Here is a 15,547-nt window from a genome sequence, read left to right as displayed (position 1 = left end):
GTCGAAGACTCTATAAATAGCGCTCAAGTCCCTCCCCTAACCTCATGATGCACAATTTGACTCACATACGGATTTAGAGAGAACTTTCTTCTCGTGAGTGGCAATCTCATTAGGCCAGTGTTCTAACGAAGGGATAGGGGAGAAGCATTTGAGTTCGTGTTCGGAAACCGTCGCAAATTCCGCGTCAAGTTCGATGGATTCCAAACCAGGTACACGAATCTACAATTTCTCCATTATCGTGTTTCGGTTTCTAATTATGGTGATCCTGGGCGTGCCATTTTCGTGGCCTACATTTGGTATCAGAGCCTGCCATAGATTAGAACTGAAACATACGGATTAGGACCGTTTTAGTTTTGTCCGAGAGATTTTTGCCCAGTTTCGAAATTTTTTGTAGGATAAAAGTTAAATTTTATTATATATTTGGAATCTACTTGTCGAGACGAGAAGAATGGTGGGCGGATCGTCGGCGGAGGAGGCCGGACGCGCCTTCACGCGGCTACACGCGCCCTAGGCGCGGAGGCGCGTGACGGTCACGCGCGGCCGTGCCAAACCGGCGCGTTTGTTCGCCGAGAATCGCAGGCCGACGTCGGCATGATGTCGGCCGAGGCGCGGATTCGGTTGACCCGGATCCCGACCCGACCCGACCGGATAGTTGCCCCGACCCGACCCGGATCATGACCCGACCCGTTGACCCGACCCGACCGGTCAAACCGGTCCGTTGACCGGTTGGACCGGTCAACCGGTCGGACCGGCTGTTCAGACCGGTTTGACCGGCTGAACACGCGCGCACGCACCGCGCCTTCCGACGGCGCGTGAGGGCGCGTCCGACGTCCGTTTTGGACATTCTTGGTATCGTCGCGCTCGTATTGAGATGCTCTACATTGTGGTGTATTTATTTTATATTTTTGAAGCTTTTAAAGATGTGAAAATACGTATACAACCCTATATACTCGTATTTTTAGGGTATTTTGCGTATTTTCTTGTATTTCTCTTTGGTTTCGGAAATACATATGGTAGCTCACATGTATATCACCACATAAGGACTATGTAGAGTATAATTCATTGTCTATCAATGAATGGAACAATATAATTAGCATGGCATGTAATTTTAGAGATATACGCCCCTGTCTTTACGTCTAGCATTACATGTATATAGTGAATGTGATACATAAAGTACATATCTCTGGTATGAGAGATTTTCAAAGATTCAGTTGGGTAGTGACCGCCAAAGTGGCACACTTGACTGGGTTTGAGAAATATCGGTCTCATATTGTGGTGGGATGTCTCCTGTTCTATTGCATGATCATACTCCCAAAGGAGGTGATCTTGTATTTGTTCATGGAGGGGTACATGTATAGCATGTGCTTGAGAAATGACTAATCTTAGTGGTTCATACACCCAAAGGTGGTGATTTCACGAAAAATTAGAATATGTTCTCATGGCCGCTGTCATGTGAAGAGAATACAACTGCATGTCATATTTTCTGCCTAAAGGTGATTATGTGATGATGTATGTAACTCTTTGGATAAGTACTCACATGATGCTGATTGTATTGTTTGTTTGTTTTCCAGTCACCTTTTCTGTAAACGGCAATTCCATTTCCATTGAGGTCCTTACTGGTTTGAACTTTAAGAAATGGAAAGAGGATTTTCTATTTGGAATGGAGTCAGGCGGATGTTCACATTGCTCTTACAAAGGATAAGCCGCGATATCATGGCCACCAAGATCGAAGGCGAGAAAACGGACTATGCTGCCTGGGAAAAGAGCAATCGGATTTGCTTATTGACAATGAAAAAATCCATTCAAGAACACTTGAAAAGTGGTTTGCCAGCTGACTGTACTGCTAAGGAAATGATGACAGCCTTAGAGGCTAGAAACCGCATTTCATCTAATGCTGAGGTTGGTACACTTCTTCAAAAGCTCTTCAATATGAAGTATGATGGTACTGCTGGGGTTAGAGATTATGTCCTTAGGATGGTAGACCTAAAGACGAAGCTTCAAGCTCTTAATGTTTCCATTCCTGATGCTTGTATTGTGCATCAAGCCTTGAACACCCTTCCATCTGATTTTGGGATTATAAAGACAAATTATAATTCCCAAGATGAGACTTGGTCAGTGAATGACTTGATAGCAAGGGTGGTGGCAGAGGAAGAGAAACTTAAGAAGGAAAAAGGGCATCTAGCCTTATATGTTTCTGGTTCCCACAAAAAGAAGGATAAGAAGTTCAGAAATCGTACTCAGAAAGGTACTCATGAAACTACCGGTCAATCTGACAATATGGGTCCAAAGAAAACATCCTTCAAAAGGGATGGTGGCCACTGCTTCTTTTGTAAGAAAAAAGGTCACATAAAGAAGGACTGTGGAAAGTTTAAAGCTTGGTTGTCCAAACGTGAGCCTACAGGTAATGATTCTTTGGCACTTGTTTGTGAATCCAACCTATCAGAAGCACCATCCAGTTCTTGGTGGCTCGATAGCGGTGCAACTAATCATGTTGCGTTTACCATACAGGGATTCATAAACCGGAGGAAGCCAAATCAGGATGAGTCAAGACTCACTGTGGGAAATAACGAGAAAGCTGATGTTGTGTTTGTGGGAGATGTAATCTTGATTCTAGACTCTGGTTTTAGATTAATGTTGAAAGACACTTTTTATGTACCTTCTTTTAGACGGAACTTAGTTTCCGTATCGTGTTTGGACATGTATGGCTACTCTTTTGAAATCAAGAACAATGTTATTTCTTTGTTTCTTAATTCAAATAAGGTTGGGTGCTGTTATATGTCCAACGGATTGTACAGATTGTGTTTGTCTCCCAATGACATATACGTCGCTTATACGGCTGAAAAGGTTGTTTCCAAAAGACCACTACCTAAGGAACAGTCTTATGCAATGCAATGCAAAAGACCACGAATTAAGCTACTTGGTTACCCCTTGCTAAAGCTGGAAAAATTTTTGAGTGTGTAAGTTTGCCTGGATTGATATATTGGTATTTTGGTTTGGACAACGTGTTGCTAGATTTTATTTGCCCTATAAGTGGAATAGATAGACAAATTATGCAATGCAATGTGGCCATTGGTGGAAATCTCTAGCTTGTAGTGGTCCTTGGGCTTGAAATGACATTTCCTATCTGGCATTTAAAAACCAATGGTTATGCATTTTCAGTCATTTTGACTACACTGTGTAATCACAATGCTGGAGGAAAAGAGACTTGCAAAAGGAAAATCATGGATCTCTCAATCCCACGTTGCTAGAACTCCCTTTTGATGTGAAATGTCCTTAAATTTACGTACTTGGGCAGGCGGATAGCAGTTTGTGCTGGAAGGATCGCCATTGGATCAAGGCAAGTGCTTTTTGGGGTATAATTGTCCATTCTTAATGCTCTAGAAGCTACTTCAGTGATATATATTGCTCATCTACATTTTTTTTGGTGAGTGTTGCTCATCTACATTTACACTCAGTAACATCAATTTTACGCTATACCACTGACGGATCACACATTTTGGTGATGAAGTGTCTAGAACAGCTTTGTTTCACATGTTGCCTTATTGATTCGTGCATGATGTGCACAGTCTGCAAGCTACTTCTACTTTGTTTCTAGGAAAAATATTTGAGTTGGTCTGTTAAAATTAATATTGGATCAATCTTAAGATAGAAATTTGGACCTGCAATTATAGAGAGCACGTCGAACCTGAATTGTTTATGGGTAAATTGCACTATTGTGGGTTATGTGACTCACAATATACTTGAGAAAAGCTGACAAGTTTGATTCTGTAAAGAGCTGGGGCTTTAAAATTTGTATCTGTTGTTACAATTTAGCGGAACATTTGAGTAATCATAAAGTGCCTTTGCTTTATATCCCTGCCAATGTGGTATTCAGTGACGATGGTCTGGTTAAACAATCTGAATTACATGAAAACTGGAGCATCAACTTACAAGTTGCATTACGGCTGTGTATCTCTCCTTTTTGAGTTAAAGAAGACTGTATATGTGACGTTTTACTCATCCACTACGTTATGAAGCTGGCCTTTGTGTGGACATTATATAGCTAGATATTAGGATCAGAAAGAAGAGCTGCTCTTCCACCCTAACACTTAACCATGCTTTGCAGGCGAGTCTCTGGATAATAATCTTCAGTTACGTTGGGAACTACTTCTGGACGCACTACTTCTTCACAGTTTTGGGAGCTTCTGAAACATTTACATCGTGGAAAATGAATAATGTGAGCCATAAATTTGAGACATTGACTAGTTATGCTTTTCTTAATCATCTGTCTGTTTCTTATCATGTGGTCTGGTTAACTTTTTTGTGCAGGTACAAACATTTTACTTTCCTCCTGACTCATGTTTGCCTTTTGTTTTACCATGTTACGTCAAACATGACCCTCCGCAGGCTAAGGCATGCCATTGCTGACTTGCCTGGAAAAATTCAGTGGGTTACTGAGGCGGCATGGATTCTGGTTCTTTCCTATTTCATAGCATACCTGGAGACTGTAGCTATTTCTAATGTATGTCCAGACCAATTGTTCTACTATCCATCATAACTATAACCAACTTTTTTTTTATATAGATGGCATGCTGATTTTATTGCCTGTTTGAACTGGAGTGGTGCATATTTGTCAATGCATTGTCTCAAAGATTGCTTATTCTAGCCATTCTCCTTTATCCACAGCCTTATCATGAAAAGAATCAGTTAATTAGTGACAAGACATATTCAGTCAAGCTTGAAATGAAATTTCGTTAGATTAAGAATATCAATTGTTATCTGTTTTATAATATCCCGGGTGAATGCTGATTCTTTTCCTCTTCAAATGTATATTCCTCAGCATGTTTCTGTAGTTTCAGTAATGAGAATGACAGTTCAACATCTTTCTGCCTGCCATGTCACGTCACATTTTTTTGCAAGCTTTCGACTTTGCATGGAGCATTTCTTGTAAAATCTGTTCTTTCTTTTTATGCCAGGCAGGTCTTTGCTGTGAAACAAACCCAAGACATTTTACATTGCAATTGTCGCTATTTCATTTAGTTAATTACAGATGCTTAAATAGTAATATGATATGCAGGGATTATGCAAACCTAATTCGTTTCGTTCAATGTTTGCAGTTTCCTTATTATGAATTTGTAGACCGGGCGTCCATGTATAAAGTGGGGTCCTTGTTTTATGCCATATACTTCATTGTAAGCTTTCCGATGTTTCTGAGGTGAGAACTTTATGTGCCCAACACCTATTTTATGGGTTCTTATCCTCTTTGTTTCAAAAAATGCATGATTCAGCAGTAACACGCGCACATCACGGCTGCGCAATCATGTGGAGTGATATGGATGTACTTGTCTTAGAATGAATTTAAATTGTAACCGAGAGAATTATAGGTTCTAGCTTGTATAAATGCACGGTCTGTACTTTATCAATTCGGACAATGATTTCATTGATAAATAACTACATTGACCAGTATTGCGTTTTCATAATAGTGAAACCATATGCCAGAATGAAGGCAATGGAAAAATGTAGATGCAATCATCTAAACAAATGAAAACATTATCTGGTTAACGAGCCATAAATTCTGACAAGGTTGATCTGCATTGTGCGCGCCATTTTCTTCATGTTCTCTGGCATATATTCAATTATGTGGTTGCTTTTCATACATTATGTTTCATATATCCAAATTAAAAGGAATAATGCTTCTACTCATTAGAAAAATACAATTGCACCATTTTTTCCCTTTTTTTTCTTTTTGATATGAAGTGGAAGAATTGGAGAATATGGAAGAGGATATGTGCCAGTTGTAGCTTTGTCTTTTCTAGTCAAACGTTTTGTACTTGGTCAATCATTGGAGCTCATGCAACATTGTCAGCTGAAAATGAACTTGTGCCTGCAGGATTGATGAGAAGCAGTCCTTGGGACCTGCCAACAGTAGCTGTCGATGCTTTGGGTGCAGCCATGCTGGTGACAATCATACTTGACTTGTGGTGTATTTTCCTCGGACCAATTGTCCCAGTTCCTGACTCAAAACAATGCATTCAGCCAGGACTTCCGTGGTTTCCTGGACATTCCGTGGAAGCTTGACATCTCATTGTACTAAAACGGGAGCTTGTGTTTTTGTTCCCAATTCCATGGAGGCTGTAAGTTTTGGGGTGTTCCCTGTTGGGGAAAAGATGTAACCACAACCGTGCCAAAAGACTTGTATTGTACTAGTTGTAGTGATCAGGACATTAAGCATCTTTTGAGAAGTCTTTCTAATCAGTTGAAATTGGGGATTAGAGACTAACAATGTGAATCTTAATGTCTCTCCAAGTATATGCAGGTGCGTGTTGAAACCATGATGGTGTTACTATAAGGTTGCCCAATATGCTTGCCTGCGGTAGTTATTTGTATATGTGCCTCATTTAGCTTCCCTAGCTGTGTTGCATGGCATGCATTGATTTGTGAACGAGCTCGATAGATTCGACGAACATTGTGGATGAGGCGCTTTCTCTGTCCTAGTGAGTGACTTAAGCACAGTTTTGAAATTCCCAAACATTTAATGATTACAAAAGAGGGCTTCTTCTAACATCCAATTTTATAGGATGGTAGCCATGGGAATTTCTAGGGCCCCACCATGGTTTTTCTTCTATTCATCACCCCGAATTAATCAATACACCAACCAAATCTTATTTTCGATTACATGTAAAACCTAGTATGTTTACTCCAATTCTCCTTTTTGCTAACATGTGGAGGATTACTCATACTACTTGAGGGAGGCTAGTCATTTGTACATGATTGGCGTAACAATAATTAGAATCGTGGGGTCCTTTTATTCTTGTGTTCACTTTGACAAAGACCATTCTATTTTTTTTTGCCTCTGAACTCGAACATCTTCCATAGCTATGGAATTAAGGCTACGATTAAGCTTGACGGGAAGGGCAATTTGTTGAATCAATTAAATCAGTTGATCGAATTTTGTTGAATTAAATAAAAGGAGGAGAAGAGAAGGCAACCGAGTTGAGAGAGGATTTTGGAATGTAAGATTCTGATGGCTGTGGTGGGTTCATAACCACCTAAAAGCTTGAATAGAATACCAAGCAGGCCAGGCGGATGGAGACAGTGATTTGCTTTTCAAGATCATGATATGTGATGATTCTTGTTTTCTTCTACAAAATAAACGCACATTTCTATTGTTTCAAGTGCGCAAGCGCAGGTGTGCTTTTATGTGTGTGTGTGTGTGTGTGTGTGTGTGTGTGTGTGAGAGAGAGAGAGAGAGAGAGATCTTATCTGACCACTATTAACATAGTGACAGTAAGGACTTCACCTAAAAGAGATGAACAAAAGTTCAAATTATATGAGAATCAGTAAATCGTAATAGCAGAATAGAAAGCAAAAGAGGACAGATATGATGCGGATCCAAATTAAAAGCCATTAAAGGCTTTCCTCTCTCTCTCTCTTTTATACCAACAATCCAAGAAAAATGGAAAAAAAATAAAACTTGGCAAGAAAACATTACAAGGAGAAACTAAAACAAGGGGCTTCCCAGGTTACAAAAACAAAATGGATTAATTACGCAGCAGCTTTTCGGAGGACGAGCAACGGGTCAAAAATTGTAATTGTGAATTAGTGAACAATAATACTTCACATGAAATAGCTGAGTGCCTTCTTTCTTCTTGAACCGCCTTCACCGTAGAGTTCATTCCACTGCAGAAGCTCGGTCATGTTAATAGATTCGGATGATACGCTCGCACATACCTGTTTCCATGTTAACAACACAAATACGAAATCAATTGAAGCTGCACCAACAATACGGAAAATGAAATGCTACTAAGTTGTAAAATAGCTATAGGTTTGTGGACGATCACGCTATGTTGAGAAAAAAGTGCCATTTTTGAATAATTTTTACCCGTTCATGTGCATATTTGAAATCTTCCATATTGAGAGACCGTATATCAGCACTCCCTCTCAAAGCTGGAGCAGGTTTGCCTTCTGCTAGAGCTGCAGCGCGTTCCTGCCATGAGTTGCACATATTATCAGCCATAATCAAAGTACGAGTAAAGTAGCCATATCAAATTATGAGGAGATGTGGAACTTTTTCTCCTTTTCCAATATCTCTTTAATTGGCCTGTGCGCTTCGAATACACATAAATTCTGCAATAAGACAGTAATAGGTGAGAGTGAATTCTCCACTAGTGAATAGTGTGAGTTAAGATTCTACGGTGTCACCTTTAGGTCACTTCCTGAGTTACCATCTGTCATGCTTGCAATTCCGTCCAAGTCGACATCTGCAGAAGTCTTCCTTTGCCAGTATGACTTTCAAAATTTTTGCTCTATTTGGAGCATCTGGAAGATTTACCATCAATCAGTAGCAAAGACGAAACTTAGCATATGCTTTTGGGATATATGAGACTCAAGTCCGCCCTATTCCTAGTTTTGGCAACCCCCTGTTCAGTCCTTCCAACAAAACACAGGCTTTACACCATTTCTGCCAGATAGCACACAATAAGTGAATTATGTTCCAACAAGACCAACAAAATATATTAAAGTTCAAATTTTACTCAGCATAGATAGCTGATGAGAGAAGCTGTGTCAATTCCTTTCTTACATTTTAAAGTCAGACCCGAGGAAGAGAAGTCCACTTTACCTGGCTTGAAATGTAACCACAGCGTTCACACGTCCCCTGCTCTGGCATTTTTGTTGAAGTAGATATTCTGAAATTTTCACCTGATTTTATAATGTCGAGTATGGCTCTAGGTCTGCAATCTTATAAATCGAGTAGTAAGCAAAAGAATGCAAAAGAATAATAAATCACATCATACTGCAGTATTGTAAGAAAGAGGTTAACAAGACCTTATTCTTTCCAAGTCCTTAATAAACTCACGAGCAAAACCCCGATATGCATTAGGAGAATAGATGCCTGCCATTTCGGTAAACTAATTCAGCAAAGTCCAAGCAGTGATCATATAATATAATCATGGTGCAATATGAGAATACTTCTACATCTAGCCCAACGCACACAGAGTATGCTAAAACTCTAGAAGATACAGCCAAACCATTTAGAAGGGAAAAATCTTTGAAACTTTACATCCCCATTAAAGTGCATATCCTAGATTGACACCTCACACGTGAGCACAGAAATAGTTATCAAGTGCATCCAGTCTACTGCTGGGAATATATTGATGTGAATCAGCAAACAAAGAGGATCTGTGGAGTGGACGCAATATAGCAACAATATGTTTCATCTAATATGAAACAACATACCCAAGTAAAGCTCTTGAACTTCACGTGACTACGTTGCAGATTATATAACCATAACACAAACATGATGAACTAACAAGTGAACCCATACAGGACAAATGGAAGGTCGAAATTCCAGATAAGTTCTGCACAAGTGACATCAAGCACAATGTAGGGAAGTGGGAGTTGGCAGAGGACACTTACATTCAGTTGAGAAACAATCCAGCCTCTTGAAATATGCATACGTGTTGAGTAGGTTAAGGGTTGCAATCAATGGCACCAATAAAGAAAGTAACAGTTGTGAATACTCCAGTACACATATCACAATCTCCTTCTCATATATGTTCTTTAAAGGTAAAATGCAGAAGAATTTAACTATTAGGATATATGACGATCTCTTTCTCGTACGTGTACTTAAAAGGTTTACACCTAGGAATTGGTCCGTCTTCACCAGTTGTAATTGCAGTACACCTACTCAATCTACAATATCAATAGAAGGGCAATAAGTCTTGAAAGAAAAAAAAAAAGAAACCAGAGGTAAGCTCTGATAAATAACTACTTACCGGGCAATGTCACCCCGCAAAATATTTAAAAGAACTGTTTCAGCAATATCATCGGCATTTTGTCCAATAGCAAGCTTGTCTACTTTCAGCAGCGCAACGCCTCGGTCAAGAGCCTTAAAGGTAAAGCAATTCAGCAGGCATAATTAGATTTGGCCCTGATTAGGTGAAGTAGTCTTTTTAATGTTGGGGGGATTGGTAGGAAGTGTGCAATGGCACAGTATCCCATTTAACATGCTGTTGTCAACAGAACTTTTTAGCGATTCATATTCCAAGGGCTGCAAATAAAAGGATGTGCACATCCCCATTCCCCTAGATAGAGTAGAAGATGGCTTCTATACCTGACGGCGGAAGACCCCACAAAATGTGCAGTTATTCTTCAATCCGATAATCTTTACTATTTCATCCATTGTCCATCCATACAAATCTTTATATGAAACAATTTTCAATGGTAGTCCATACTGCAGATAACAGCAATACATTGCTAGCAAAGTGGGCTTCTCCTTGCTTAGCTGAAAATTTGATTCTAGAGACCCTTTTTGCAGGATTTAAGAATGTGGAATGCCAACTTAGCCAAATCTACATTCAGAACGATCCTTGCTAACAACTGTAGCACAAGAAACTCTTTCCTTTCTTAAGTCAAATTGTTTGGTTCAAAGAACCATTCAATTGAAACTTTAGATGACCAAATGGAGTACCTCAGAGTCCTCTAGTGATATGAATACACAAGTAAGTATAAAATTCCCCATAGCCATACTCTATTTCCTACACTATTTCCGTAAGCTAACAAAAATCTAATGTTTCAATGTCCAAAGCCAAGTTCTGGAATATGAAATGAATAGAATAGCAGAATACAAAATCAGAATGCACACTATTATCAGCAGACGTCCAGAGAATCTAAAAAACACTCTGTACATATCCACAAAAGGGAAAGTTTTCATTTTGCTAAAAAATGCAAATCCGTAAGCACATATCTACACTTCACAGATCCCCGCACAAGGACATCTTCGGTAAGCAGGAAATAGAAGATATTGCAGTACAGGACTTTCTGTTGCAAAATTTTTTTTACCTGGATCATGTCCAAAATAACTTCCAGCCCACCAAACTCACGCACATCAGCAGCTATTGCAAACTCATCCCAAAGAAGCTTGTGCGACTCCACCTACATTCACCAACTAATATTGATATAAAGAGAAGTTAAGCTTGTGCAAAACAGCGAACAGAGAAATAGGAGGCCTTTGAAGTACCGGCAAGAGAGAGAACGCCAGAGGAGGTTGTGGTTGGCCAGCCAGTCGTAGAGGACGGGGACGAGGGACTTCCGCCGGGCGTACTTCTCGTCGACCGCGTGCTGCTGCTGCGACCTCTTCTCCCTGGCCACCGCCGACGACGACGACGAAGACTTGGCCGCCGCCGCCGGCTGCGGCTGCTGGTGGTGGACCTCCTCCTTTGGCTACGGCTTCGCCTTCCACCGTCGCTTCTTCGGGGCTTGCGGATGCAGAGCATCGAGGCAGAGGCTAGGGCTAGGGCATGGCCGACGCGGAGGCGTCGGCAAGGGTTGGGGGCAGAGGCGTCGGCGGAGGCATCGGCGTGGGCGTCGGAGGCGGTGTCGGAGGGAGCGCGAGTTCTCAGAGTGCAGAAGGCGTCGGCGTCGGAGGCGCCACGTCTGTGAGAAGAGAGAAGTTGGGAGCGCGAGCGCATAGAGGAGCGTCGGCATCGGCGTCGGCGTCGTCGGCGGAGGCGGAAGCGCCGGCGGAGGCGGAGGCGCCGGCGTCGGAAGAGTCGGAGGGAGCGCCAAGTTCTGAGCCGGGAGGAGAGAGAGGGGTTGGGGCGCGAGAGTGTGAGAGATGAGAGGAGAGAGGCGCTATATTTTCAAAATATTGGAGGTTATCTGACCGGGTGGGGCCCGGCGACACGTGTCGCACGCTGAGATACTCATTTTTTGCCACGGTGGAATGCGAGTCCTACCTAATATTTTCTCAACATGTTGGAGCTTTACGTTTGTAGACTAGACGTTCATCCCATTAGTGAATGATACGTGCCTAGAGATGGCACTTCATTATTGGGGTTGCAGTCGACAAAACGACAAGGAGTAATTAGGACCACTTACATGCGTATTGGCCTTTTTCTATTTCTTTTTTGCTTTCGTTGTGTCCCTTTCCTCTGTTCTGGGAGAGTCGAAGGTTAATAATTTAGTCATTTGTGTCACGTTCTTTGTATTTCCTTCGAAATGAGGAAGAACGAGAGAGATGAACTAACCCTAAATGATTGCAAAACGTTACGATGAGGTAGGCTTGCTCAGGTTGGTTCTTTGTACATGTACAATTTTTTGACAAATATTGATGTCCGTCCGACATATTTTAATGCGAGATGTCTTACCAATGACATTCGGTAGTATTTACAAGTAGTCGTTAAAGCTTCAAAGTTTTAGGAAATACCATTCTTTGAAATAATTGTTGATAATCTTGTGCATTGTATGGGCTGTTGATTTTGTATAAGTTGATCGACGGCCTTAGTACAAAATATTAAAATAAAAGATAAAGATGTTGGAGTCCCTAAACTGTTACAAAATGTCTAATTAAGCCTTCAACTGACTTTTGATCAAACAAATTAGTCCTTGAACTGCTGCCGCCGCCGACGACTCCGCAGTCGAGTGTAAGAGCAAAGTACGACGTCGGAAATTAAAAGATATCAATGGCAAGTTAGAGTGATGATCACTAAAATTAAAATTAAAGTGCAAACACGGGAAAAGAAATCACTAAGAAACTCCATTGAAATTGAAATATCCTCAAAGTTACAGGCACATTAATGCTAAATTGCAAACATTGAATTGAAAACTACACTATTATTCACAATGCACATGAAGAATAACAAACTTTAAAACTAGAACTGAAATTGAAAGACGTTGATTCCACATAGAAAATGCTTCGGAGGAAAATTTGGCAGAGTTTTGGCACAGCTTGGGCAACCCTTTTTTCTCTGTGTTCTTTTTATTTATACTTCTGGGATTTCCTTTGACAGTTGTTGGAATTCATGTATGATCCCCCTCTCTAGGTGCTCGATATTTCCATGATTTTCTCTATTTCCACAATTTAAGTAACTTCTAAGGTAATGGTGTGTCCTGCAATAAACTGCCTTTTTATTCATGATTTAATCTAATTCTGTAGTCATTCCAGCTCTTGACTCAAACCAGTCGAAGTACCCTTTCCACGATCTGATCTAAATGTTAACCAATACACCATACAGATAATTGAAAAATCTACGGACGAAGTTAATTGAATCCCTCTTCAGTATGACTTTACTCCCCATACTTCGCTATACTCTCCTAACTCATATAGATAATTGGATCACTCTTCAGTATCTCGGCCATAAATTGTCGCCACCAACAGAAGCTAATGAATAATGTTGTAAAAATTCCTAAAAGAGGTAGTGCTGAAAAATTAGGAGCGCCAATGAGAGTAATATGTTGAGAATTATCATTGTCATTTCTCTGCTTTTACTAACACTTTATCTTACTGCATTTCATATCATATTTCCGCCGATGGAATTGTTTCATCATTTTGATAGCTACTTTTGATATCGAAGAGAGCCGACCAACAAAGACCAAGTTAGTCTTGGTCGTCATCACTTTTTTGCTGGTGAGGGTTCACACGTTATTAGCTCATATTGAAAACCTCCACTCAGTTCTAGCCCCACGGACCCACTTTTTTCTTGGGAAAGAGAGTCTTTTCTGTTTTGTTGGTCTCACTCAATCTCTCTCTGTTTTGCACAGTAAGTGCATATTGATGCACAGTGTTGCTACACGCATAAAAGATTAGAAAAAATTAGAAATTTGCACCTTCTAATATAGACATAATTACTGATCCCATCCCTCCGTATTTCCCAAGTTACTCTTTACATCCTGAGACTTAGTTGAAGGCATCTATAGATAAGAGAAATGGAGATAAAGTCATACATAGAACTCGTGATTGAGAGAGTGCTAACAAACTCATAGTAACAACTATATAAATTTGAACCATGCTTAACTGCTAAAACCATATAAACAAATCCATTTTACTGCATCGATTAGAAAAAAGACAAACCAATGGCAGCCTGTCTTGCTAGGCATTACCTTAAACTATATGTCCAAATAATTCATCCATCATTTAGTTGTCAGAAACTGTCTCCCAAAAAATTGAAGAGCCAAGAATTAATAATGCAAAGATGGGTTCTTTTTGGTGAGCTTAAATTGGGTCATGTGAGGGCATGTTATTAATGGTGTTGCATAATGGCCTTTTTTTGTCCTTTCTTGTTTTCCTTGTTCCCATTTTAGGAGAATTGAAGACTAATATTGATCATTAATTGCGGCACGTTCTTTCTATTTCCTTCTACATTACATAGGTACGTGGAGGAAGAAGAGAGATGAACTAACCCTAAATGATTGCAAAAAGTTATAATGAGGTAGGCTTGTTCAGTTTGGTCCTTTACATATGTACAATTTTTTTACAAAATATTTTAATGCAAAATGTCATCCCTACAACAATCAGTAGTGTTTGAAAGTAGTCATTAAAGCTTCAAAACATAAGAGGATACCGTTCCTGAAATAGTTCTAAAAAATGCAAGGCATTTATCAACAAAAAAAAAAAAACAATGCGAGGCGCTACACAAGCTACTGGCCTTGTGTAAGTTGACGGGAAAATTCTCCACAGAGTTCTAAACTTATTGCACTTTTGCTAATGCAGTCCTAAATCTTTCAATTTTACCAATTGAGTCTTAAACATTTTCTCCTCAAAGCCAATTGAGTCCATTTGGTCAATTTTGGCCGGAATTCGCAGATATGGATGCCGGACGTCCTACGTGGCATAATCGGCGTTGTCGTTGATAATTTTTAATAATATTTTAATTTTTTTTTGAAATATTTTTTTTCTCTATTCATTCTCCTTTTTTTTTCAACTATGGCTAGCGAGACCGCCTTCGCCTGCAGCTGATGAGGCCATGGCGAGGTTGCCTCGCCTAGAAGGCCATTGCGGCCGTGGGCGAGGCTGGGGGAGGGCTGTGCGACCCACACCTGTTGCTGGTGAGGTTCCAGTGGCCCTCGCCAGCAGCCGGTGAGGGCCAGGCGACCCTCGTTGGCCTTGCCCAATGGCCGGCGGGGGCCCAACGACCCTCACCGGCCTTAGTTGGAAAAAAAAAAGAAGGAAAAGAGAAAAAAAAGGAAAAAGAAGAAATAAATAAATAAACAAATAATTTGAAAAAAAATTAAAATATTTATTAAAAATTATTCAAGTCAGCGCCGGCCTTCCTATACCGTCCATGCCATGTAGGAAGACTAGTGTCCATGTCAACCAATTTCGGCCAAAATTGGCCACATGGACTCAATTGGCAAAAATGTGAAAATATTCAGAATTCAATTGGCAAAATTGAAAGGTTTAGGACTGAATTGGCAATAGATTTATTACACATGGTGACCTGGTATGGTGATGTGGCAAGTCCACGTGGCAATCCTTAGAGTTAATATCATGAAAAACTCCAAATTGGTACAATCAAATTGTCACATGTGTACCAATTTAGGGTTTTTGGTGGTCAAAAAATTAGTTTGAGATAAATTTGTCATATATGTACTAGTTTAGGGCTTTTCATGGTTAAAAAATTAGTTCATAAATTTATCACAAATGTAGTAGTTTAGGATATTTCGTAGTGTTAACCCTTATTTCAAAGGAAAACTAAAGTCTGATTGCCCTTCAAGGTCTCCCAAGTATTCTTTAAAAAATTTCCTAACTTGTTAAAAAGTCTTGTCACCATTACCGGTGTCAACTTGC

The 15,547-nt window shown here is 40.2% G+C and overlaps 1 protein-coding gene and 1 pseudogene across 1 annotated transcript; one reads left to right on the top strand and one right to left on the bottom strand.

The window, feature by feature from the left end:
- The first annotated feature begins 3,879 nt into the window (after positions 1 to 3,879).
- On the top strand, positions 3,880 to 6,365 carry LOC115674339 (cycloeucalenol cycloisomerase-like; annotated as a pseudogene).
- An 873-nt stretch (positions 6,366 to 7,238) lies between these two features.
- LOC115674336 (cytoplasmic tRNA 2-thiolation protein 1) lies at positions 7,239 to 11,726 on the bottom strand. The gene is made up of 10 exons (XM_030596699.2): positions 10,094 to 11,726; positions 9,756 to 9,868; positions 9,580 to 9,672; positions 9,397 to 9,437; positions 8,806 to 8,872; positions 8,600 to 8,711; positions 8,182 to 8,440; positions 8,048 to 8,106; positions 7,862 to 7,966; positions 7,239 to 7,710 (listed from the first exon to the last, which is right to left on the bottom strand). Exons 1-7 carry the CDS (start codon positions 10,232 to 10,234, stop codon positions 8,366 to 8,368), a joined length of 642 nt encoding a protein of 213 aa, XP_030452559.2. The 5' UTR covers positions 10,235 to 11,726; the 3' UTR covers positions 7,239 to 7,710; positions 7,862 to 7,966; positions 8,048 to 8,106; positions 8,182 to 8,365.
- Between the last annotated feature and the right edge of the window lie 3,821 nt (positions 11,727 to 15,547).

Source organism: Syzygium oleosum, unplaced genomic scaffold (genome assembly GCF_021117445.2).
Source record: "Syzygium oleosum isolate NSW1041296 unplaced genomic scaffold, Sole_v2.1 Sole_v2.04, whole genome shotgun sequence".
In the NCBI taxonomy this organism is placed as follows: domain Eukaryota; kingdom Viridiplantae; phylum Streptophyta; class Magnoliopsida; order Myrtales; family Myrtaceae; genus Syzygium; species Syzygium oleosum.
This window is presented reverse-complemented; position numbering and strand designations above follow the sequence as displayed.